This window comes from Leiobunum rupestre, chromosome 1 (assembly GCF_980474605.1).
Source record: "Leiobunum rupestre chromosome 1, qqLeiRupe1.1.hap1, whole genome shotgun sequence".
Classification (NCBI taxonomy): domain Eukaryota; kingdom Metazoa; phylum Arthropoda; class Arachnida; order Opiliones; family Sclerosomatidae; genus Leiobunum; species Leiobunum rupestre.
Window position 1 is genome coordinate 35,376,107 of NC_143384.1, and position 24,793 is coordinate 35,400,899.

The window sequence follows — 24,793 nt, forward strand, 5'->3', positions numbered from 1 at the left end:
ATTGGCCAGTTTGAACCGGGAGTGGTCAATATAGTCAAAAATGATCATTTTGCGATAGGAGTGGTCAAGATGGTCAAAAATGGTCAATTTGGGGTTGGAGTGCTCAAGAAGGTCCATAATGGTCAAGTAGGGGCATGAGTGGTCAAAAATGGTAAATTTTGGGTAGGAGTGGTCAATAAGGTCCACAATGTTCAGTTTGGGTTGGGAGTGGCTAAGATGGTCAAAAATGGTCAGTTTGCGATAGTAGTGATAAACATGGTCCAAAATGGTCAGTTTGGGTTGAGAGTGGTCAAGATGGTAAAAAATGATTATTACCCTATATTAATTTTAAATAAATAATAATAAAAATAATAATAAATAATTTTTCAGTGATATAAAATTTTAGGTATTCATCAACCGAAAGGCAACGGCGATAGAGGGCGTCCCGAATTGGGCTCAGCATACCGTTTTTTCTACTTCCATTAGATTGATGAAAATTTGTACCAATAATAGGCGCCTTAAATGTTATTTTAAAAGTAAATTATTTATTTTTTCGTATCCGCATACCAGTTTACTTGTTAACTGAATAAAATTTTAACTAAAGCTCATTCCCAAAACCATATGTTCATTTTGAATGAAGGAAAGTACGCCTCCTTATTGTTCCTCTTCTAATAAATTCAATTTTCATGTGAGCTGTTTGAAATTTCGTTTACTTCTCAATGAAGAGTTTTTCTTTACGTTTATGTTGAATATTTATTTCCAAAAACGTTTTACAAAAAGTGTCCTGAATTAGGAGCTCGCACCCTATACATTGAAACGTAATAATATATTTTAAAACCTGCAATTGCAACAGCAACGAGGCCTTCTTCACAGCTGGACAGGAGAATTGAAACAGCGTAGAAGGTTTGGGGCTTTCCCTACCACAGCTAAGCAGTAGTTCCCCAACACCAGCAACTGCTTCCAAGTCTCAGCGTGCTTAATAGAGTAGAAGCTTACATGGAATAGCAACGCTTGACTGATTATGTTTTTTATATTAACAGTGCGGATGAAAGAGAAGAATTAAAAAATGACAGATCAATTTTCAATATAGAAAGCGCTCTATTGAAGGCGTTTTGGCCATCGTTGATATTTTCCGCTTTGGTACAAATGGGCGCTGACATTCTTTCTTTGATCTTACCATTAATTATCAAGTAGGTTTTTGTTTTATTAAAATGAATGCCATTTTATTATCTAACTATCATTATACAGAGTGGAAAAAATCTGACTAAAAATCTCAAAATTGTGTATCTCAAAACTGGCGATGGAATAAAACGGTATACGAAACAAATGTTATATTTGAAAAAAGCAAGAAGCCCTTTGATTTCACAAATGGTAATTAAGTATCATCTAATTGGATAATGAGAAATAAGCGTTAAGACGAAAGTTTCAATAAAGGGACAACGCTTAAATGTAACAAAATTTGTGCGGCTCGGAACGTAGACCTTATTTAAATAATCAACCTTAGGTTAGAGGAAACATCAGCGTAAATGCTTGATGTGTTTACCATCTTCGTGTCGGCACTGTCCAAGACAACTTTCCATTTCCTGGTGTGCAGTTTGAAGCATTCAATTAATCACAAAGAATCAGTTCCGTCTCGTTACCCTGTAGGAAAAATCGAGTGTGGTAAGATCAGAAGACCTTGGCAGCTACGGAATTGGTTGACCACTACCGATCCAGCACTAAGGATATTGGTGGTTAAGCCATTAACGAACGTTAACTACAAGTGGCAGCTCTTTATGCCAAACGGTTCCCAGACAGAAGGCAACTATTTTGAAGTACTGGCAAAAGAGCCAACCTACTTTCTGGGGATACATTCGTTGCACAGGTCTGTGAACGTTTGATTGGTCGTATCGTCGGGAACGAAGCTGAGGAAGTGTATTTTCGTTTTCCCAACAATCCTCACTCTAGCGATAGATCGGTTGCAGAAGAGTTGGAAGTAAGCCATTCGACTATTTTGACCAATTTACATCGGAACCATTAAGACCCCTACCAATTCCAACTCCGTCAAGCATTAAACGATAAAGATTTCCTTAGACCGCAAGACTTCTGTCGTAACATACGTCATCTTAAGAAAAACGATCCCTCCATCAAAGTAGATGGAAACCAATATTTAACCACTACCAATGTTAATTATTATATCGCGTCAGTAAAGGCGTCATGCAGAAAGTTCAGGTTAATTGGATGGTAATTACGTCTTTACCAATAGGAATTGAACTGGGACAAGTATTTTAGTTATGTCGGTTTTCAGTACCAACCCTTTGAAATGGAGCCTCGTCAGAAAAAAGGACCTGGCTTAAAAAAAGTAATAGTTTTCAAAATGATAGCGTATGTTACGACAAGAGTCTCGCGGTCTAAGGAAATCTTTATCGTTTAATGCTCGATGGAGATTGTTGGGGTAGTGCTCAATTAGGCCTATTTAATAAAAAGCCATGTTGGCCGTTGATACGTACGAACTGATAAGAGGGAGACAGATTCGACGTGCACGCAGATAGTTTGTAGCAGCTCTTGAATAAAGATCTATCTTAAGAAACTCGTGTGTTATTAAAGCTGATAAACAAACAGAGATGGACGTGGTAAGGGTGGTATTGGTGCCGATGTAACTTGGTAAGAATAGTTGAATGGCTTACTTCTAACTCTTTAGCAATATATCGTCATCACTTACATCACTGATATCACTCGCCACATTCTCATTTTCAACAGAAGCGTTATCAATGTTTTTTTCGTCAGCTCCGCACAAACACATTTCTGTGCAATGGAGAAGCACACTTGCAAGAGGTCTACACCGTCCCCAGCTACAATTACATTTCACGAACTGCACTACTTCCTCCGAAGCATAGGGCAAATCGCAAAGTACGGGTTCAAAAACACTGTTTTTGTTGAAGATAAGAAACGTTATCGGCTTTTCCCCGTTTCGTATTTTTTAACAGGTTAAAATGTTAAATGTAAATAAGATATTCTTTTTAATTATTGCTAATCTTGTTTACTATTTTTTAACCTAATATATATATATATCCGCTCAACAGCGTTTATAGTGTCACATTATATTCTGTCAAACCATCTTGCACTGTATTCACTCTTAATATGTTTTAATTAATAAACGTTTGTTATTTTAATTAATGTATTATGACTCCTTACTACTTCGTCAGTTTAGTGTAGTGTAGGCTTTGCTGTTAACATTGGTGTTTAGAAACTCTAATAGTTTTCCAAGTTCGACCCGTAATCTGTGGCTGGCGGCAAATTTGGGTAGCGAAGGTGGTTTTTATACCACTCCGTGTTCTGGAAGTGTTCGAATAGCTTGCGTAAGCGCTCCAATGGATGGAGAATTCTTCTTCGAAAACAGCCACCAGTGAAGTTCTCCAAGACTGGATATTTTTTTATTGCCTTCGAGTTTACGGAGACTACAAAGTTATTCCAAAAGGTAGTTTAACCTTTACCTGAAAACCAACCAGTTACGTCGGTAACAGATATAGCGTGTAAACCAGGCAAAGCGGGGGCCTTCAGCGGTCCAAGAGCGTCAAAAATATTTCTTTTTCTTTACACAAAGTTTTCGACCCAGTTCTTACGAATGTAGAGTGCGCCGGTAGCTGAAGGTATCTTCGGATTGCCAAGATTAGAACAACCGTGTCGGGTGAAAAAAATTGATTATTTGGTTGCTCCTCTTTGGGAAGCGTGCACAGAGTAGATAATTATTTAAGTGTCTGCCTCTTCGTGAATGCTCGCTAATTCAGAACTATCAAAATGGCTCACCCTAGCTTCTTCTCTGAACGATACCACGAACTTTATTTTCTTCGATAAGCTTCCTTTATCATAAAATTACTTATCTTTTGTGTTAATATGTGAGAGTAACTTTTTGTAAATTATAGCCGAATTTCCTTTTTGCCTTCCAAGCCGTGTAGCGTTTTTAAGGGAGTTTTCGATTTAACATGAACTTATTTGGAAAATAACTTACCGCAGAAGTATTTCGCTAGTTCCGAGCACGTATTCAAGTTATTTATATTTTTAGGCTGTACCTCAGCCATCCCATCAAATATAGCTACATCAATGCCATGTCGCGCTACTGATCGGGTAGAATCTTCGATATAGTGCAACAAGTAGATGAAGAGGTTTCGCTTTATAGTCGCTGTGATTTGGTGATTCATTAGCACTGAATAAAGCCCTCGGTATGACAGTAAGTTCGTAATTTCTAATTACGTCATATAAATCCATGTCTGGCTGAGATCTACATAAGACGCGCGAAAACATTCCGATCTTCTTTCAACTCTAAATTGCCAATTTTGGTTTTAACTTTCACTTTTTTTGCACTTTTACTAAACAATGTAAGATTAACATTGTGAAGGGGATCCCAAAGGTTTACTTTACTTTCAACTATTCGTTCTTCCACAAAGTTTTCGTACATTTCGCAGATATCTTTTTCTACTAGCGTTGGCGCTACTGATTTAGGCACTTAATTTATCAGGTCTGTTCCTTCGTATTTAAACGGATTTGTAAAAGTGTTTAACGTAGAAATGAGTTTCGAAACATTTATAATTTGTGGGACGAAAGAGATGATTTATCTTCGTGATGTTTAAAATTTTTTTGACTAGTGTTTACGCTTGTTACCGCTATTAGTTTGGTTTTTTCTGCTTATTTCGCCAATTGGGGTGAAGTGAAATTTTTTTTGTTAGAGTCTTTGGTCGAAGGGTTATTCCAACTAATCCGTCAAGAACCTTCAGCTTTCGACTTTCTTGTTCAAGGCCTTCGTTCCCACCTATTGACTACAGAAAGGTGTTAAATTTGTGTTTGGTGAAAAATCTCCCGCCTTTAATAGAACCCACGTCTCAGGGTCTTCATCTTTAAGCGCCCTCATTTCAGCCAAATGCAAGCGCACAATGAGGAGTAATTTCTAAAGTCTAGAGGAAAGAAATACTTCGTGAAATCTTCCACAGACTCGAAACGAAGCTCCCAATCGTCACTACGGACGGCTCGAATATATGTCGGAAACGATAATACCATATTTATGTATTGTTTAGGAATACTAAACGTAGGGTATTTCGTTGATTGGTCTTTGAAAAGCTTTTCATTTTCACTGACATTTTTAAATGGTGTAGCTTATTTAGAAATGCCAAATTTTTCGTGGTTTTTAAAGAAACGAGTACTGATTCAGGTGTTTTTTTTGGTTGTGAAAATTCGATACCTATAATCTCTTCTTTCAAGAAATATTTAAGTTTCCTTCGAGACAGTAGGCCGTCTTTACTTGAGTCCAAACCATTCAAAATGCATATATTTAAATAAGCATTATTCAGCTCAACTATCGTTCTCCTCTACGAGACATTCTTCGATCAGGTTAATAAATTCACTGATACATTCGCTAAGATGAACCCGCCAATGTCATTTATGCACAAATAAACTACTTGTTTCAGAGACGCGCCACTTGGATCAAATGACATTGCATGTAAGGGATATTTTTCAAACCCATTTCGTCCCAGAAAAAACACGTGTTTCTAGTGTTTAGGTACTTCAAAGTTTTCCTTCTAGTAAAAGTTGATGAAGCACTGGCGACTGAGTTCGAAGGTTTTAGAACGACACTTTTGAAAAACGATTGATCTTCGACGGATTTCTAAAAGTGTTTTACAACTCTTTGCTAATCAGATTTATGAGTAAACCTTTTGTAGCAAGAGAGATGATAGGATCATTTAAATAATTTAAGATTCATAGAATTGTTTGACATTTTTCTTCTTTAAGTACCGCAAACTCCGCGATGAACTCAGAAACTTTCCTTATCAATTGATCTTCGAGATTTTGCACAATTATTTTCTTAGTTTTCAGTTTTCTTATTTTAGCACACTAGACATATTTATGAAAACACCGAAACATCCACTTTAGCGACTATGTGCATCCAATTATTATAGCGAACTGCGGATATTCCTTCAATAATAAATTGCGCGTACCAATTGTTTTTTCAAAAACAATGTCACCAGACACTGAAGGTTATTAGCATTCATCTGATACTTCATAAGCCGTATTTAAAAAATATATATTCAAGATTTCCTTTTCGGGTGGGTGGGATGGACTTAATCCACTAAGGGCTACCGAATTTGTCTCTATTCTTACTTACAGTGTATAGCCAATTGTCGAATATCGCCACATTAAAAATAATTTGACTTTAAATGAATTAATTTAAAAATTAAAAAAATTAACCGTTTAGGTGGGCTAGCGCCCCTCAGACGCGTCTCACGAACTTCCACTATTGAAAGTCGGATTCAGCTGAGTTTTCTAAAGAGAATGACACCTTCCGCTATATTATTTCACGAACGTGCAAACGACAGACAGCAGGGACTAGTTGTCAATGTTTGTGAACGACTCAACCACCAATATAATACGTGCTGTATCGGTAGAAGCCGACCAATCCCGTAGCTGCCAAAGTCTCCTGATCTTACCTTACTCGATTAAATTTACGGGGCTATGTGAAGGGCGTGGTTTACGAAACGGAACTGATCCATTTAGATGACTTGAAGGACATAATTCGAACCAATGTTGCCAGAATAATTTCTCAAATGCTTCAAACTCTACGCAAAGAAAAATAAAGTCGTTTTGAACAGTGCATTTAAGCTGATGTTTCCTCTCACCGAAGGTTGTTTTTTACCAAAAGCCTTCTTTCCGAGCCGCAAAAATTTGGTCACATTAAAGCGTAGTCCCTTTAATGCAACTTTCGTGTTATCACTTATTTACCATTATCCAATTAGATAATACTTAAGAACTACTAGTGTCAAAAAGCGTCTCGCTTATTTCTAATTTTCAATCCAGTTTCATAAGTCTGTATTTTTCTTATACCGATTTATTCCGCCAGCAGTTTTAAGATACACAATTTTAGATTTAAAGTTGAATTAAGTGTTCGTCTCATCTTTTCCACCCTGTAGGTTGCACCATTTCAATGCAATTTATAATGTTACTTTAATTGCTTTAGATTTTATTCAAAATCTGGGTATATATTCGAATGTCAAAAGCCCATACATAATAGTAGTTCGATAAATATTCAATCACCATGTAACAATCAATTTCATTATAAATTGTTTTGAACTGAAAGTTGGATTTTTAGTTAGTACAATCTAGGAGCAACAAATCTCCTTTGAATTAACACAACTATATATAGGTCGTTAATAATACCCGTAAATAAATAACAAAAAAACTAACAAAGTGGACCACCCACAGGGTCTACCCTTTAACCCTCTTATCTCGGCTGACTGCGCTAAAACAAGATTTAACCTTTAAAAAAACCAGATTAGGCCTTCATAAATTCATTAATAAAAAAAGACTTTATTACCTATTATGCTTACGATGCGTGTCTTAATTTCAGTGAAACAAAGGAGCTATCGGTGGTTCTGTGGTAGAGCGCTCGACTGCCAAGCCGAATGGTCTGGGTTCGAAACTTGGGTGGCGCATTTGTTTTTAATCAATAGAGAAACGCTATATTAGAATTTCTTCGATGCAATAATTTCAATTTCAATTCTATTTCAATTAAACCTAAATTTCGTACTCTATTAAATACGCTTCCGATAAAGCTGAAGGTCTAATTTTCAATAAGGCGTAACAAGTGTCGGTGGTTCTGTGGTAGAACGTCCGCCTGTCAAGCAGGAGGTCTCGGGTTCAAATCCCGCCCGATGCGATCGCAAATTGATACTAAGACGAATACCGTGTACCACTGGTGGAAACCCTGCCATTGGACGTTGAGAGGTAGCATTACACTCAGCACTCGGTCCGTCCCAAAGTCATTAAGAAGAAGTTGGAGAGAAAACGCCCATATAAACACAACAGACTCAACATGCACAACCATCAGAACACAAACTCAACAAATTCAACACTCACAACCTACGCATAAACATTACAAAAACGTAAAACACCAGACCGTCACGACGGTAAGCGAAAAAACACCATCCAAACCAAACCGCAAATGAATCCGTTAACGCTCACCGTCACACGGTGGGTTTGCCAACCCTTCGAGAAACTGCGAACGCAGAGATCCCGAGAAACTGCGTACGCAGTGATTACACTTTGCACCGAAAATGCGAACGCGTTCGCAGGCCTGACAGACAGACCCACAGACCTACAGACCCACAGACAGACACGGTGGTTGTATAACCCCTCCTAGGGGACTTTGTCCCCTCGGAGAGGTAAAAACGGTAATACAGTTCTTTTAAACACTGCAAATTTGGTTTTGAATACTTAAAGATTATCTTATTTTATTTCTAAGCCAATTTGTAGAAATTGAAGAACGTGATATCTACAAGGGTCAGAAGAAAACCGAAGAGGTTGCAAACGGAGCGAAAGAGCCACGATTTAAGAATCTCTTAATAAAACATTTTAGATTGAAAAGAGTTTTCAATAAAGTAAAATAATGAATTTACGAAGTAAACACTTGCGCGCAACCATTACTGTTCAATATTGTGAGACTCGTAGGTGAGAGTAGAAGTGATTATATTTGCTGTTATTATGCTGCAAAGCTCCATAAGCCTACCGTTATCCTACATTACTGTTATAATTTCCAGACGCTGAGCAAAAAGGTTGACCGATATTTTATGTGGAATATTTTATCTTCCACTGATTTCGGTATTCAATTGTTATATACAAATAATTTCAAAAAACGTAATGGAATAAAATAATATTAAAACTACAATTGATTATGAATATCGAGATTATGCAAATGGTTTTCTTCGCCGTAACTAGGTGCAAGATAAATTTTCTGCTTAACATGATACAATTTTGCTTGTTGTCGTATTTTTTTAAATGGGTGGCGTCAACGCTTTGATGCAAAATATTTTAATAGCAAATGTTAAGAAAGTAATAGGACGGTTTTACGTTCTAGGTGGCTCATTGAATTCGCCTCATCTGATTCGCCAATGTGGCATGGGATACTCTTCGTCATTCTTCTTACTGTTACATCTTTTATTAGAAATATAATCTCCGATCATAGAACTAAATTTGCTCTTACATTAGCATCCGCATTACGATCTTCAACTGTCAGTTGTTTATATAAAAAGGTAAGCGCAACCTACAACTTGCAGCCAAGAGCATCGATTCACTGGAGCAAATGGGGGAGGCAGAAAAGAAAGAGGCACTTCCCAGATACGCGCCTAAATGGAGGATCTCAACTGTCTTGCTTTCACAGACCGGGTTCTGGAAATTTGCTAAAACATCGATTTAAAGATGAAGCTATTTTATATGTTACCAAATATTGGTCTAAACACAACGTTAATTGTTGAGAATATCTAGCAGATTATATAAACCAAGATGAAATTGGATATCTACGGCACAAGTGACATAAGCATTAAATCAAAGGAAGTTTAATTCCATGACACTAAGAAAACCTATCAGAAATTAAAAAAACCATGTTGATTCTTATGCGAAAACTTTGCTTTATCTCCATAGAAATGGCGAAATTTTACGGTTAAGATTCGATCTTTATGAATATCCAATTGCAAACCAAGCCCAGAGAATATCAATTTTTTTAATATTGAATACCATTCCATCCACTACTTTAGTGTATGTCCCGGGGTAGATGTAATCACTATCCCTAATTTCTTACCTCTCAACTTGAGCAATTTCTTATTGGAAAAAATTATGAAGGTAACAAAATGAAACGATAATCAGTTCGAACTTCATTATCACCCAGTTTGAATTTTCTTCGGCTAACCAATGAAACTCAACATTTGTTTATTTATTGATTTCAGTGTGAAGAAAGTATTTCAGTTATTTTAAATTTAATAAACCACATCAGTCAACATAACAGGAGATGCGTCGGACCTGATTAAGTGGCATGAGACCCTACAGATTAAAAAATCTTTGAAACCATTTTTGTGCTGAAAAAATCGAGACATTTTTGTAACATGAAAAATCAAATTTATTGTTAAGACAATGCTATGTTGTTTTAGCTCTTACTAATCAATTAACGATATTAATTTGTTTCAACAATGACTTAAGTCAATTACACTATGCAACATAAAACTTTTTTCGCTATAGTAAAATGTACTTTATTTATCCGTTTTACAATATTTAGCAAAAAAGAAAATGACATTAAAATAGATTATCTATATAGATCGCCAACGAAGCTCCCGGAGGAAACGTGCTCAAAATGGAAGCAGCGTTACCCCGTTGCACGGCCATCGCAATACGTTGGACGAGGTATTCCACGGAGCGTGGTTCGGATGTGGCATCTCGAATTTTACGCCCTATGGCGTGGATGAGAGCCAAGGCGTCGCGACCGAAGGTGCCCAGCGTTTCGATAGCCACGGCCTTGAATTGGTAGCGGTGTTCGAGGCCCGAATATTTGGCCATTTTCCTCTTCTCAGCCTGGGTGGCGGCCCAGAGAGGGGCTGTAGAGGAATTGGCCAAATAAGAAGGCGCTAGCGGGTTTGTACAGGTGAAGTCCCACACCAACGATTTGCCACCCGACCATGGAACCTTAGTCATCCCGTCCGGGCGTTTACCGTCATCGCGAGAGAGGCCGCGCGGCTCGAGATCGGAGGGAACTCCGGCCGATACGAGGGCGCGTTTCAAGATGTCGTTCACGGCACCATGACGCGACAAGCGACCCGCACTGCGTTTACAGCTTAAACCGTGGGTGCCGAAGGAATCAACATGACTCCCGCAAATACACGTATGAGGCACGCAGATTTCGGCTCCCAACCGAAGGCCGACCGCGATTCTAAAAGAATCATCATCTAAATGAGTGCCCAAAGATGGCGACGGAAGAGTGTTCAACCAAGCACCCGATTCCTTTGAGGAGGCTGAAAGCAAGCGGGCCTTATCGCGGTCAGTAGACGCGTCACCGAGCAAAAAAATCGAGGTATTTGCGGTAATTGGACCTTCCCATTCGCGTTGATGGCACCGCTTATCCGGAGAAGGCGGGGTTGAAGCTGAAGTGAGTTCCCACTCAGCGAGGGCATCGAGAGCCAACCCATTGGGCAAAGTCTTAATGTGGCTTGGGAGAATGTCATTAACCAAATCTATCACACTGTGACAAGATGACAGGTAAGCCGGCAAGGCAAGTTTAGAAGCGTGGCGGATTCCCAGACCGCCTTGAGCTACCGGGAGCGAGGCCTGCTCCCAGGGACCCTCGTCCATCAAAGTATTGGTAACGTTTTGAAGGGCCGAACGGAGCGTGTTATCGAAAGAGCGCAGGCCGTCTTTAAAGAGCCAAACAGGAGCACTGCGGAGGAGGAAAAGCAGCTTAGGTATGGCCAACGAGTTTTTCAATAAGAAAAAGCCGTGGTGGGCCGAGACGTGCTGAAGGTTCGCGGACATGGTGGACACAGACTGGCATTTAGTTTCCATGGACTTCGAGATGGCTTCTTGTGAGAGGGGAGAGCCCAAAAGAATAAAATTGGAGCGATCAACAATTTAGATTCCAGGGGCCGCCGATTCAAACATGGACGTGAAGTGAGACGCTTCGACCCCGCCAGCATTGAGGATTAATAGCTCACATTTCGATGGATTAAGCTCGAGACCGACGCCAAGGGAAAGCTCTTTCAGGAGAACCAAGTCATTCAGTACTAACTCAGGATTGCCTCCCAGCGATGAATCATCAAGATACCAAACATTAAATTCGGATTTCATCTGTAAAGCTACTTTTTGAACGATTAAGCAAAAAAGAGCGGGGCCTAGAGGATCCCCTTGCTGAACACCTACTTCCGACGAAATTAAGGACTCGCCAAAGTTTAGGTGGGTCGAAAAACGATAACATTGGTGTAAAAAAGGGATAAAGTATTGGGAGCTCATTGTAGATGCATTTGGGGAGGCGATCTCGACGAACAGTGTTAAAAGCGTTGCGAAAATCTATTTTAAGTAATATTTTGGCATCTGTGTGGGCGTGGTTGACATAGCGCCAAGCAGCGTGGGCTGCGGCTTCGGCCCCACCGCGCGTGCCAAAACCCAACTGCACGGGGCGAAAAAGAGGGCCAAGTGAAGGCATAATGAGTGAGCAACCCAACTTGGCGACTAGGCGGCGGAGAGTATTTCCCGCATAAAACTTAAAAGTTTAAATTTTATTAGAATGCTATGTTAAACAACGCAAATTTTTATAAATCGGAAAATAGTATCACATGACTTATAAAGCCTCTACGCCTACGAAAGTAATCAACAGATTTTGGGATAATTTAAATACCGTTGGTATTATTCAATTTAATTTAAATAAAATGGAGCGCAATTAAAATTTTATTATAATTTTTCGTTTATAGTGTCTTCGACTCTCTCATAAAAGTCGCAGTCATTTTGCCAGTGGTACCATACTTAACTGCATGGCAGTCGACTCAGTACGATTTGCTTTTGTGGCTGCTTCTTACCATCTAATAATCTGTTTTCCCGTTACAATTGTAATCGCAACCTATCTTCTGTGGACGTTATTGGGAGTCTCAGCGTTAGTTGGCATCATGAGTGTCATTTTATCTGTGCCATTCCTTCAACTTCTCGCGAATACTTCCATAGAATACCAGGTAATCAAATGTGCTTCGTATTTCACTACAAATCTCAGATCAGCGATTGAAATTGCTGTTAATCTTCCTAAGTTTACCAATTAACTTGTTTTATTGGCCAAATGTTTACAATTATTTTATGTATTATGAACTGTTATACCTTCGTTAGACGAATTAAAACTATAAGTGAGCTATTGTGAGAGAAGTGAGAACAAATAAGCTGTTATTAAGGCCCAAAATAAGCATATATCTAATATAAAAATTATTAGAATGGCTAAGAAAAGAACATTACAAATAAAGATAATAATATTCGTTGTTATTTCCTTATTTAGCGCCATGTTATAAATTGCAAAGACAAACGAATAAAACTGATGAGCGAAATTTTGAACGGAGCTCGTGTTTTAAAGATGTACGCTTGGGAGAAATCGTTTCAGGCGAAAGTTCATGAACTCAGGAATCAAGAAGTGGTTCTCATGAAAAAAGCAGCTATTTTAGAAGCTATAAGTCTACGCGTTATTCCTATAACTCCCTACTTGGTAAGTAGATTTTGACCTAACGATAACAATTATCAACTAGGCTTATACCTTAAGAAGCATCTTAGGCTCAAGACACCTATTGACTGTTATCGCATTTAAATAAGGTGGCAGGGTTACGATGAGTAGGAGGGTTGTGGCAAGCCATTAATTCCACGCGATTCCACATTTCCTTAACATAACTAATACCGTTAACAAGATTGGCATATTTCTTTCTGATAATAACCAGGGTCAATATAACACATTTTAGCCCAGAACTAAATCTCAATGGCGCTTCCAAATCCTTTGTTAATTCAGATTTTGATAATACAAAAAAACTGATTGCGTTCTAAGATCAATATTTTCTAACCTAAGGTTAATTATAACATGTACATTTTATGGAGATTAACATCAATACAATACTATTATTTCATAACAATTGGTATAAATACTTTTTACATCAAGACATGCATTATCAAAATCTCCGCTCAAATTAAATTCAATCAAACTGTTCATTTGCAATTCTATAGCAATTTATCAAGCCGTTAAACAATTTCACCAAAATTCAAAGTTTGCCATTGATTATGCAATGAATCTTCACTTTTTAGTTCCACATCGAGATATATGCAGGGTGTTACGGATAAGAATACCGAAACTTTCTGTCTTCAAACTCATTTTAATTCTAAAAGGACATTAATGAACTTTTGCCACTTGTTATTAAAGTTTCTTGCCTCACGGATAAAAAAACAATTGATAGTTTAATGAAAACAATGTGGTTCAAGGAAGAATATTGTTTGCCAGATTTAAGGCTGTGTCCGCTCTTTTGGGAGCCCACATCTCTGAAACGAAGCACTTTAGGACCCATTATTATTAGACATTTTTTACTCATTGAGACCCATAGAATGCATATAAAAATTTTCGGTACTCTTATCCGCTACACCCTGTATATCGAAGTGGGACTATTGCTATAGACGGAATGTCGTTAAGTGTTCTTTGTTGTTTGTTTGGCGTGGAAAGCAATGACACGGTAGATGGAGCTGCGAAAAATAATTTATTAATATAATTTATATTATTGGCGCTACCGAGATTCGAACCCAGATAGCTGCTAGCCGCGTAATCTCCATAAACTGACGCCATTACCAACCGTGCTACGCCGTTCTCTTCAAGCTATTCTCGGAACTTTCTCGTTTTTAGAGACGCGGAGCGATTTGGCTAGTTAAGTTGTCGCAATAGGCCTTTCAATGAAACCTGTTCAGCACTCGCCAAGGAGAATTAACATTAACTAACAGATTCCGTTTTGTATTGTCTTTGTCATGTGTGGTCGCTTGGTGCCTGTAATAAGGAAATATTTTTAACGCTGTAAACGTTAGGCCTAAGTTGGAATTCGGGTTTATAGATAATAATAATGTTTTAATTTAGGATAAAAAAGCTGTACACTTATTGGGCCCTGATACGCGATACAAAAGATACGATAACGCTCGAAACAAAAGAAACTATTTACATTAATATTATTTGATACAATGATAGTGCCCGAAAAACGAAAATAAAAAACAAACTATTGCGGATTTCCGGATTATGCCAGTTTTTAACGCAAACATTTGGAGGACGAGCCCATTTTCAATTGAGAATACGTCGAGTTATCACATAGAGTTATCCGAGATATGATAAAGATGAGCTTATATGAAGAACTAATAGTAAATTAGGAAGTTTAATTAATAAATTTCAACATGCGCTAAATGTTGGTAAATAAAGTTATGGAAAATTTGGTTCCGGTTCCAGTTCCGGTGTCGGTTATCATTTTTTTTATAAATATCGGTTCCGGTTCCGGATACGGTTATCAAATTTTTATATTATCGGTTCCGGTTTCGGTTCCGGTTCCTAGAAGTTACTCGGTTCTTCTCGGTTTCGGTTCCGGTTCCGGTTCCGGTTATCCGTTGCATCACTACTGCCCACCCTGACACTGGCGAGACACTTTGAACTCACTGCACCTCTTTCACTTAGAAACAACCTATAAAAAAGTTGCATTCGAATGTTTAATCTATTTCTGTAATGTTATTCCCATAAAAGTCATAAACTGGAATTATTTATCGACAAGCCCTATGGCGGACAACCACCACCCTGAAACTCGCAAGACTATTGTTGTCGAACGCAGCGCCCCTTTTTTCCTTCAATCCACCTTTAAATATGTTGCATACATAGTTTTCAAGTATATCCGTCTTAGTGGGCATTTTAACCTTTAAGACTATTATTTCGAACACAGCGCCACGTTTTCACCTAGAATCAACCCTCAAACCTTTTGCATTAATTTTTTTAAATCGCTGGTCGCTCCGATTTAGTACTTCTTATGTATTTATTACTCCATGGTTTCGTTATCGACTCGCAAAAATGTACATTTGTCGCCGTAGCTCAAGATACGAACTTCTCCTTTGTGATGACACAATGGGAGCTTAATGTGAAACTGTATACGAAATTGCATTTAAATCGGTTCAGTAGTGTTTGCTGTAGAGTGGTCTGCGAGGAGAAGATGGAAGTAGAAGAAGAAGAAGAAAAATTAAGCCTTACTTTACCCCATTACGACGAAAAGTCGCCTCAACCCTGTTCGATGGAATTCGTATATTTTTGTCGCGTTCTTGTAACCTTTCAAACGATTCATCACTTGTTTTGATACGACCTATAGTTTTTGAGATACGAGGGGGTAAAATCGGCTTTATTCTGACTCGAGATAATATAGCAAGTGCTCGGGTAGGTGCTCTACTCTATACCCAGACCTTGCATAGGGACTACCGTCCCTTTTGATTGATATTCGAGCTTGCGTTTAGTCCAGTGGCTCTTTGTGCTTTGTTAATGGTAAGGTTTTTGCTTCTTGTAAATATATTTGGTGTGGATATTTGGATATCTACGATTCCTAATACAGTCATTGGTTTCCTGGGTTTGCCAGCCAATATATGATAATGGAAATTGGACGGCATTGGTCTTTTTCATGCGGTATGTGTCACAACGTCAACTGGAAGTCTACAAGTCGTCCACTAACAGATGTCGAAAATAGCTATTCTAAGGTATCTTCATCAAGGGCAAGTGTTGAAATAAAATGAGCGTTAAAGGTGTGGCTATAGAATTTCGTAAGCAAGAAAAATACAAATACCCTCTGTAGATATTTCTTTCATTAAAATTAGCTTCATATTATATTCAACTGATAAACTTGTACTGTAAAAAGGGTTTAATTCATTTGTGCATTGTTATAGTACGTCTAACTCACTGTTCTAACTACTTAATTTATAATATTTTGAATAAATTAAAATTGGTCGTATCGTCTCAATTATTTTAATTATAATTAAAATTTTATACCGGGTGGGATAGAACTGGGATAACATTTTTAACAAATAACTCTGATTTGCGGAGATATCTTAAAGGGTCATCTCGAGAAATTAATACCACTAGGGACAATTCTTCCGAGGAGAGGTATATTTTGGCTTGCGAACTTGTTATATCAAACGATAGAACGCGCAATGCCGTTAATTTCCGCCCCCTTCGACAACCCCCTTAAATGGAGAGTGACCGAAAAAAACAAGTTGGTCTCATTCGAAAGAACTCATTGACGCGCAGGCAGTGCCGTTAATTTCCGCCCCCTTCGACCAACCCCCTTAAAGGGAGAGTGACCGAAAAAAACAAGTTGGTCTCATTCGAAAGAACTCATTGACGCGCAGGCAGTGCCGTTAATTTCCGCCCCCTCCGACCAACTTCCTTAAAGGGAGAGTGACCGAAAAAAAAACAGTTGGTCTCATTCGATAGAACTCTTTGACGCGCACGCAGTTCCGTTAATTTCCGCCCCCTCCGACCAACCCCCTTAAAGGGAGAGTGACTGGAAAAACAGTCGGTCTCATTCGATAGAACTCTTTGACGCGCATGCAGTGCCGTTCATTTCTACCCCCTCCGACCAACCCCCTTAAAGGGAGAGTGACCGGAAAAAACAGTTGGTCTCATTCGATAGAACTCTTTGACGCGCATGCAGTGCCGTTAATTTCCGCCCCCTCCGACCAACCCCCTTAAAGGGAGAGTGACCGAAAAAAAAACAGTTGGTCTCATTCGATAGAACTCTTTGACGCGCACGCAGTTCCGTTAATTTCCGCCCCCTCCGACCAACCCCCTTAAAGGGAGAGTGACTGGAAAAACAGTCGGTCTCATTCGATAGAACTCTTTGACGCGCATGCAGTGCCGTTCATTTCTACCCCCTCCGACCAACCCCCTTAAAGGGAGAGTGACCGGAAAAAACAGTTGGTCTCATTCGATAGAACTCTTTGACGCGCATGCAGTGCCGTTAATTTCCGCCCCCTCCGACCAACCCCCTTAAAGGGAGAGTGACCGGAAAAACAGTTGGTCTCATTCGATAGAACTCTTTGACGCGCACGCAGTGCCGTTCATTTCTACCCCCTCCGACCAACCCCCTTAAAGGGAGAGTGACCGGAAAAAACAGTTGGTCTCATTCGATAGAACTCTTTGACGCGCATGCAGTGCCGTTAATTTCCGCCCCCTCCGACCAACCCCCTTAAAGGGAGAGTGACCGAAAAAAAAACAGTTGGTCTCATTCGATAGAACTCTTTGACGCGCACGCAGTTCCGTTAATTTCCGCCCCCTCCGACCAACCCCCTTAAAGGGAGAGTGACTGGAAAAACAGTCGGTCTCATTCGATAGAACTCTTTGACGCGCATGCAGTGCCGTTCATTTCTACCCCCTCCGACCAACCCCCTTAAAGGGAGAGTGACCGGAAAAAACAGTTGGTCTCATTCGATAGAACTCTTTGACGCGCATGCAGTGCCGTTAATTTCCGCCCCCTCCGACCAACCCCCTTAAAGGGAGAGTGACCGGAAAAACAGTTGGTCTCATTCGATAGAACTCTTTGACGCGCACGCAGTGCCGTTAATTTCCGCCCCCTCCGACCAACCCCCTTAAAGGGAGAGTGACCGGAAAAAACAGTTGGTCTCATTCAATAGAACTCTTTGACGCGCACGCAGTTTCGTCAATTTCCGCCCCCTCCGACCAACCCCCTTAAATGGAGAGTGACCGGAAAAAACAGTTGCTCTCATTCGATAGAACTCTTTGATGCGAACGCGGTGCCGTTAATTTCCGCCCCCTCCGACCAACCCAATTAAAGGGAGAGTGATCGAAAAAACAAGTTAATAAATTCATGGGTATTTTTTTGTGAATTTGCGAATTTAAATGACTTTTTGTGCCTAAACTACCCAAATGTTTGATATAAATTTCCGAAAATAAACCCATTTTACTCCCAGTTTAAAAATTTCTTTATATCATATTTCCACTAATTTCAATAATTTAAAAGAATTATGTTCGTCGTGCTTTGCTTACCTATTTCACCTTTGATACTTTCCGTCTATATAACGATAGGAAATCACATGGCCTCAACAGCTTTTGTATTGCTTTGCCCACCCGGGTCTCCTGAGAGTGGGTGGCGACCAAGTTTCAACCCTTCAACTTAGGATGGTATTTTATTATTCTAACGATAGGAAATCACATGGCATCAACAGCTTTTGTATTGGTTTGCCTACCTGCGTATCCTGAGGGTTGGCGGTGCCCACTCTTTAACATAGGAGGGTAAATTATATATCAAACAATAGGAAATCACATGGGCTCAACAGCTTTTAGATCAGTTTTCCCACCCGGGTCTCCTGATGGTGGGCGGCATCCACTCTTTAACTTAGGATGGTAATTTATATATCAAACGTTAAGAAATCTCGTAGCCTCAACAGCTTTTGTATTAGTTTTCCTACCTGTGTCTACTAAGGGTGTATGGGTTTGCCCACTCGAATACACTGATGTGGAACTTATATTACGGCCTGGGCCGTCTTGTTAAAAGACACTTTTACGACGCATTTCGATGATTTAACTGGAGAAAAAAGTTAAAAATAGCATTTTTCGTCTACGATTTTATAGCCCATATCCAATTAATTACACGCTTTCGAGAACGGCTTTGGCTCAAATCTAAAAAACCAATGAGTTGATGTTGTTGTTTCATACATATAAGTATGTCAAAAGCTTTCTAAAAAAGTAAGAAAAACGTATTGGACCTTTTTACTTGATCTTACAAATTTGCACATTTGTTATATACAATATGACATATGAAATTTGCCATTAAATGTGACATATGAAATATGAAATTTGACATGAAATATGAGATATGAAATATGAGATTGAGATATTAAATTTGAAATATGAGATATTAAATTGGAAATATGAATTATTTAAAAAACCAACCGCACATGGTCCAGCATATTTGATGTCCAGTAGCGTGATATGCAAGCAACAACATTTATGGACAGTTTCGTATAGAACTTGCCCATAATTTGATTTCTTGCGTTCATGGGCTAAAACATTAAGAGGAAGCTATTGGGCGGACGACACCTTTTTGTTTTAATGCGGAGGAAATTGCGAATTTTAAGCTTAAGGTTTTTTACCAGATGTAATATAACTCAGAAGTGTTCGAGTCTAGCCACAATTCCAGAAATTATAGACCGTGAAAGTTTAATACCATTTAGCTATGGAGGCATCGAAATAGGTATTAATTAAACCACCTGGAACAAACACTTAATATCGATAAGATTAATAAATATATCCTTAAATGAAAACATGTATAAGGTATAAAAAACGATATCGATTTAAGTTAAGATTATAACACAATATTTGAAAAACATAAAAACTTAACGTTAGTTTTTAATGTACTATAAATCCGTATTATCAAAAACTAATGATTTCATCGGTTTATAAATTCGTAACCCCAAGAATTACCAACATTATTTTATTTTGTGAGCTTTGTTCCTTGTTGAAAAAGTTAATTTTGGTTTTTTCGATCAATATTTGAAACAGCATGCTTGTGTTAAGACAAAACCCCGTATAGGCTTTTATTTTGTATTATAGTTTAATTTCAATCGAATGTTTAAGCTAAAACGTCAATAATAAATGTTTATAGAGGTAGCTAAGTAACATTAAGGGAAAACGATTTAACTATTTACTAGATTACATTTTCGTCTAATTATAAACAACCTATTTTGTAGGGAGCGTTTCTATCTTTCACGATGTTCGTTTTGTTGGATGATGATAATGTCTTGTCACCTTCAATTGCGTTTACAACTTTGCAAATTTTAGGGGTAATCGCTGCAAATTCTTTCCTTTTGCCAAATTTTATAAATGATCTATCAATGGTAATCCTCATTTCAGAGTACTTTTTTTATTATGTTTAAAATATTAATTTGTTTTCCTTTTTAGTTAAGGGTTTCATTTAAACGGATTAACGGAATTCTGAACGGCAGTGAAATAAAATCATACGTTCAAACTGGCCATTCAAAACATAGAAAGAGCACTGGTAAAATAATTGTTATTTTTCCAATAATAATTGCTTTTCTATCCAAAGATTCGGTCGTGGTTACAGAAAATAATGAGATAATATGTAATGTTACAAATGTTATTACCACGTGATAAAATCTTACAAACGCCAAAAATTACAGATTGGGATGTGAGGTTTGTTTAAATTAGTCAATTAGTTGATTAAAGTAATTAAAGTCGTACATGTAAATAAATTCTAATAATATTGGAAAGAGCAAAGAGATTGCTCTATTGAAAATAAACAATAATTTTAAATCAGAAAGTGGTTAATAAAGCAAAAATCATAACACCATTTTGTTCTTGGTCAAACCTAACGTGGTTATTTGGTTGTTTTGGTAAAAAAAAAACATAATTAAACGGCGAAATTGGCCGTTTTCCAAATGTTGGTCATAATTCACTGCAAAAAGTATTGGTTGTTGAGATCTAGAAGGGGGGCAGTAAGTGTGGCTAGACTTTCTTTTATTAGTCGGGAATGGATATCGTTAGGTCCTGGTTTGCCTATGCGAGTGACTTTCCAAAAATAGGGTAGGAAAGCCCAACTCCAAAGTATCGATTTCTTCATCCAAAACAAAGACTGCTTCAGGATGCGATTCAGTAGAAGAAACTAAATGATAAAATGGTCCTTTACGAAAATATGCCTAAACCAAAAAAAAAAATCCTATGAATTTATCGTCTAATTTACTCTGTTTATCCCACAGAGATTTAATTTTTCACGGTTTATACAAAAATAAGTGAAATTCCGAAATATGCTTGCATTTAAATGAATTGTTTATGCGCTATTTACGGTTTTCTTTTGAAGCAATCGAATTTATTGGCGGATATTTCACTTGGGATTCTTCGTACGAGCCCGTTGTCCAAGGAATAAGTCTGGAATTTGAAAGAGGAATTTTGGCTGCTGTTGTGGGAAAAGTCGGATCTGGGAAATCCTCTCTGTTGTCGTCTGTTCTTGGTGAAACGGAAAAATGCCGCGGAGAGATCAGAGTGAACGTAAGATAAGAAATTCGATCCTTTTTTACTTCATGGTCATTCCCAAACTGAATGTCGCACCGTGGCAAACAAACTCATTAGATTTTATTCAGAATTATTTAATTTAACGGTTGGTCCTTCGTATTTTGTCAAAATAAAATCTACTCTCTTTTGGTAATTCCACACCTTCAACCGGCTTAAGAGTTCTGAATTGTATGATTCCGTCGAGACTGCCAAAACGTTGACGGAAAAGCTTTGTTAATAATAAGACTGGTGGTAGCGTGGGGGTTCTGCCATAATCGGCCACAGATGTGGTTTCGGTTGTGATTCATTGTATCCTTAATGAAATGAACCTGGTCGATTAAAACGCATCCTTTCAACAAACCTGTGGCAAACCCGTAATTAACACAACCATCGAGTTAATAACATAATAATAGTTATGATATTACATGTACAGTAGCTATGTTTTGCACATTTAGTCGTCTTTGCGTGCAAAGCAATGCCTGATGTCTCTTTAACCATTTAAATCTTGGCAATATGAAATATAGTCGAACTCGAGTAAAATCAAATTAAGGATTAGTTATTGAGCTGTATAATTTCAACCACTTTGCGTGGAGCTCCCGAACGGAAACAGTTAAATGTCAAATCCATAGGACCTTTTAATTCAGTTTTAACTCATCACGTAGAGTTCCCTGTCAACCTATTTTTTTCAATTTCAGTACATAATGCTTTAAAATTAAGGAAATTTATGATTATACTGGGTTTTACTTTCCATTGTATATTTACTGGTTCAAATTTATTCACCGAAGGGAACTGTGGCTTATTGTCCTCAACAAGCTTGGATTCAGAATGCATCTTTGAAGAACAACATTTTGTTTCACCGCGAAATGGACAGAGAAAAGTACGAGACAATTCTTGAGGCGTGCGCTTTAAAAGAAGACATTGACATTCTTCCAGCTTTCGACGAAACAGAAATTGGCGAAAAAGTAATTTAATACCATTTGGGTTTATTTACAATCCTTTTCAACATTGCATTGAGCGTTGTAATTTAACAACAAAAATATTAATATAGTGAAATAATAAAGATTTTCTTATGCCGTACATAATATTGTGATAAGAAATAAGAACTTCATTTATTATGCATAACGACTTAAAATATTTTGGAAAAATTTGAGGTATAAAAGAATCCCTATCATAAAGGTTTAGATTTTAGAGTTTATTTAAAATATTCTGTCATTAAAAAGGTTAATTTTGATTAATTTATGTTTAAGCAAATTTTATACATTTATGGATTAATTTCTAAAATACAAAATGCTCTAAGTTAGTTGTTGAGATCCCTGAATTCTCTAAAGTGAACAGGAGAAAATTCCGAAATAAAATTTTTTGCAAAGTTGAAATAACGTTCAATTATATCTGACTGTTTCTGTGTAATATGATTTTTGACCACCGCCTTTGAATTTGTATATATTATATTTTTGTGCTCCATTTTAATATATGGCGTTAACACCACTGTTATCAATAAATTTTTCCCTAATATGGTAGATGAAATGTGCGAATTTGAATCATTATAGGGTGTGAATTTGGAGGAGGGGGTTTAAAATGAAATTCCTATTTGTATAAATAAATATCTTTGAAACAAAAAGGAATCTATTAAGATGAACATTAAAAGGAACCTTTTAAAAGGAACCTTTTAATTCACAGCGACGGCCTAATCATTTCAAATTTATCGCTGAATAAATTAAATATGAATTTTGTATGACTTTGGAAATATTCTGTCAATTTGAATGCAAAATTTGTAGCTTATCAAAATCAATTATAAAATTAGCTGTTCTAAGATTTTCGGCAGAATATCATTAATCTAAAGAATGTGCAGTTTGTTAATATCTGTAAAATAACCACGTTCAAATCCTTATAGCTTATCTCTATAGAAATTACTTTAAAATATTGTTACTCTTCAAATATTTCTGCAGGGAATCAACCTCAGTGGGGGGCAAAAGCAACGAGTGAGCTTAGCCAGAGCCGTTTACTTGGATCGAGATATCTACTTGTTGGACGATCCTTTGGGCGCGGTAGACACTCACACCGCGAACCATTTATTCGAGAGGGTGATTGGCCCTAATGGACTGCTTAAAAATAAAGTAAGTTTTTTATGCTACGTTTAGGCTTGCTTTGCGGATACCGTTCACGCATTGAAATAGTTTTGATTCTGGATATACCTGACGGAAAAATTGTAATACTAGATCTTAACACACATGGAATACCTAAATTTTAAAACTTGTTTCAGACGAGAATAATTGTAACCCACAATTTGTCTCTTCTTCCGCATTTCGATGTTGTTTACGTGATGGATAATGGTAAAATTGAAGGCAAAGGGACATACGAAGAATTGCTGGAGAAAGAGGGCCCCTTCAAAGATCTCTTAAACGAGTTAAACAAAGAAGGAATTAACAACAAAGGGATGGCTCAGAAAGAAAAATCGAAAGCAGTCATAACGAAATATACTTCAAAAAGGTAATTTCAATGTTCTTTACTGTGATTAAAAAAAATACGGTTATATTCAAAGATTTCCAGCCACTTCCTTTAAAGAAGGCGTTCTGCTACATTTTTCAAGTATTTATTTTTCAAGTATTTATTTTTTAAGTATTTATTTGCTTTTTTGCCGTTACAAACACTGAACAAAGCTAAGATGATAAAAAACGCCCATTCCCTATATCAATGAATATGAAATACTACATTTTGGCAAAAAAACTCCAGTTAAGTGTTTAACCTCGTTAAAGCACTTTAATGATAGTGAGTAAGAAGATTTTTACTTCTTACAAATTAAAATATAACTAGATAAAGCATATAAACTTGATATAATTTGATTGGTAGCTGATCAGTCCTAACCAAAGCTAATTTTTTTTAAATTAATTAGATTAACACTAACGAATGAAATGTTAATGATTTTTTATATTTAAATATGTTGAAACTGAATTTATCTTGCTTAAATAATTCGGTTAGACCAAGAAACAAATCCTAGAAATTAAATAACCGATATATTTGTAGTTAAAAGTATAAAACATTTTAAAACATATACTGTTAAAACTATACCTAATTTTTGTGGTCTCACAATCCTAACTTTGTAAATCAATTTGCAGATAATTGCTTAGTTTTTCTTACAGCGCTAAATCGATAATTTTTGTGCACATACACTGGGTTATAAGTCGCCATTGTTACTAAGAAACTATAAAAACAATTGGTAAATGGTAGGGTGAGAAAGAGGACAATTGATCCGTAAACCGCAACTCGCTGATGTCCGTTATGACATATAATTTTAATGGATTTATATTTATTTTATACTAATCTGATTTAAAATAAATTGTTTGCAAATTCAGGGAAGAAATTTTTGAAAAAAATAGTTATGAAATCGTTGGAAAAAAGATAATTTCAGAGGAAAAAAATATTCAATGTAGGGTAAGTATT

At 37.3% G+C, this 24,793-nt stretch overlaps 2 protein-coding genes across 4 annotated transcripts in view; both read left to right on the top strand.

Annotated features, from left to right (window-relative positions):
* Nucleotides 1-9,304, top strand: part of LOC149962213 (ATP-binding cassette sub-family C member 3-like) — a 48,367-nt gene extending 39,063 nt beyond the window's left edge. The window contains exons 8-9 of the mRNA XM_090179123.1: nt 1,020-1,169; nt 8,858-9,304. Coding sequence (XP_090035249.1) covers nt 1,020-1,169; nt 8,858-9,254 — 547 coding nt within the window. The 3' untranslated portion in view covers nt 9,255-9,304. The remainder of the gene's footprint in view (nt 1-1,019; nt 1,170-8,857) is intronic.
* Nucleotides 9,305-12,246: 2,942 nt separating this feature from the next.
* Nucleotides 12,247-24,793, top strand: part of LOC149962214 (ATP-binding cassette sub-family C member 1-like) — a 30,413-nt gene continuing 17,866 nt past the window's right edge. For 2 of the 3 annotated variants that reach the window (XM_090179099.1, XM_090179111.1), the window contains exons 1-9: nt 12,273-12,482; nt 12,794-12,997; nt 20,038-20,184; nt 20,249-20,345; nt 21,165-21,352; nt 22,141-22,317; nt 23,302-23,469; nt 23,616-23,842; nt 24,706-24,784. In XM_090179099.1, coding sequence (XP_090035225.1) covers nt 12,288-12,482; nt 12,794-12,997; nt 20,038-20,184; nt 20,249-20,345; nt 21,165-21,352; nt 22,141-22,317; nt 23,302-23,469; nt 23,616-23,842; nt 24,706-24,784 — 1,482 coding nt within the window. In that variant the 5' untranslated portion in view covers nt 12,273-12,287. Of the gene's footprint in view, nt 12,483-12,793; nt 12,998-20,037; nt 20,185-20,248; nt 20,346-21,164; nt 21,353-22,140; nt 22,318-23,301; nt 23,470-23,615; nt 23,843-24,705; nt 24,785-24,793 lie in introns of all 3 variants that reach the window. The other variant, XM_090179105.1, reaches the window with a different exon arrangement.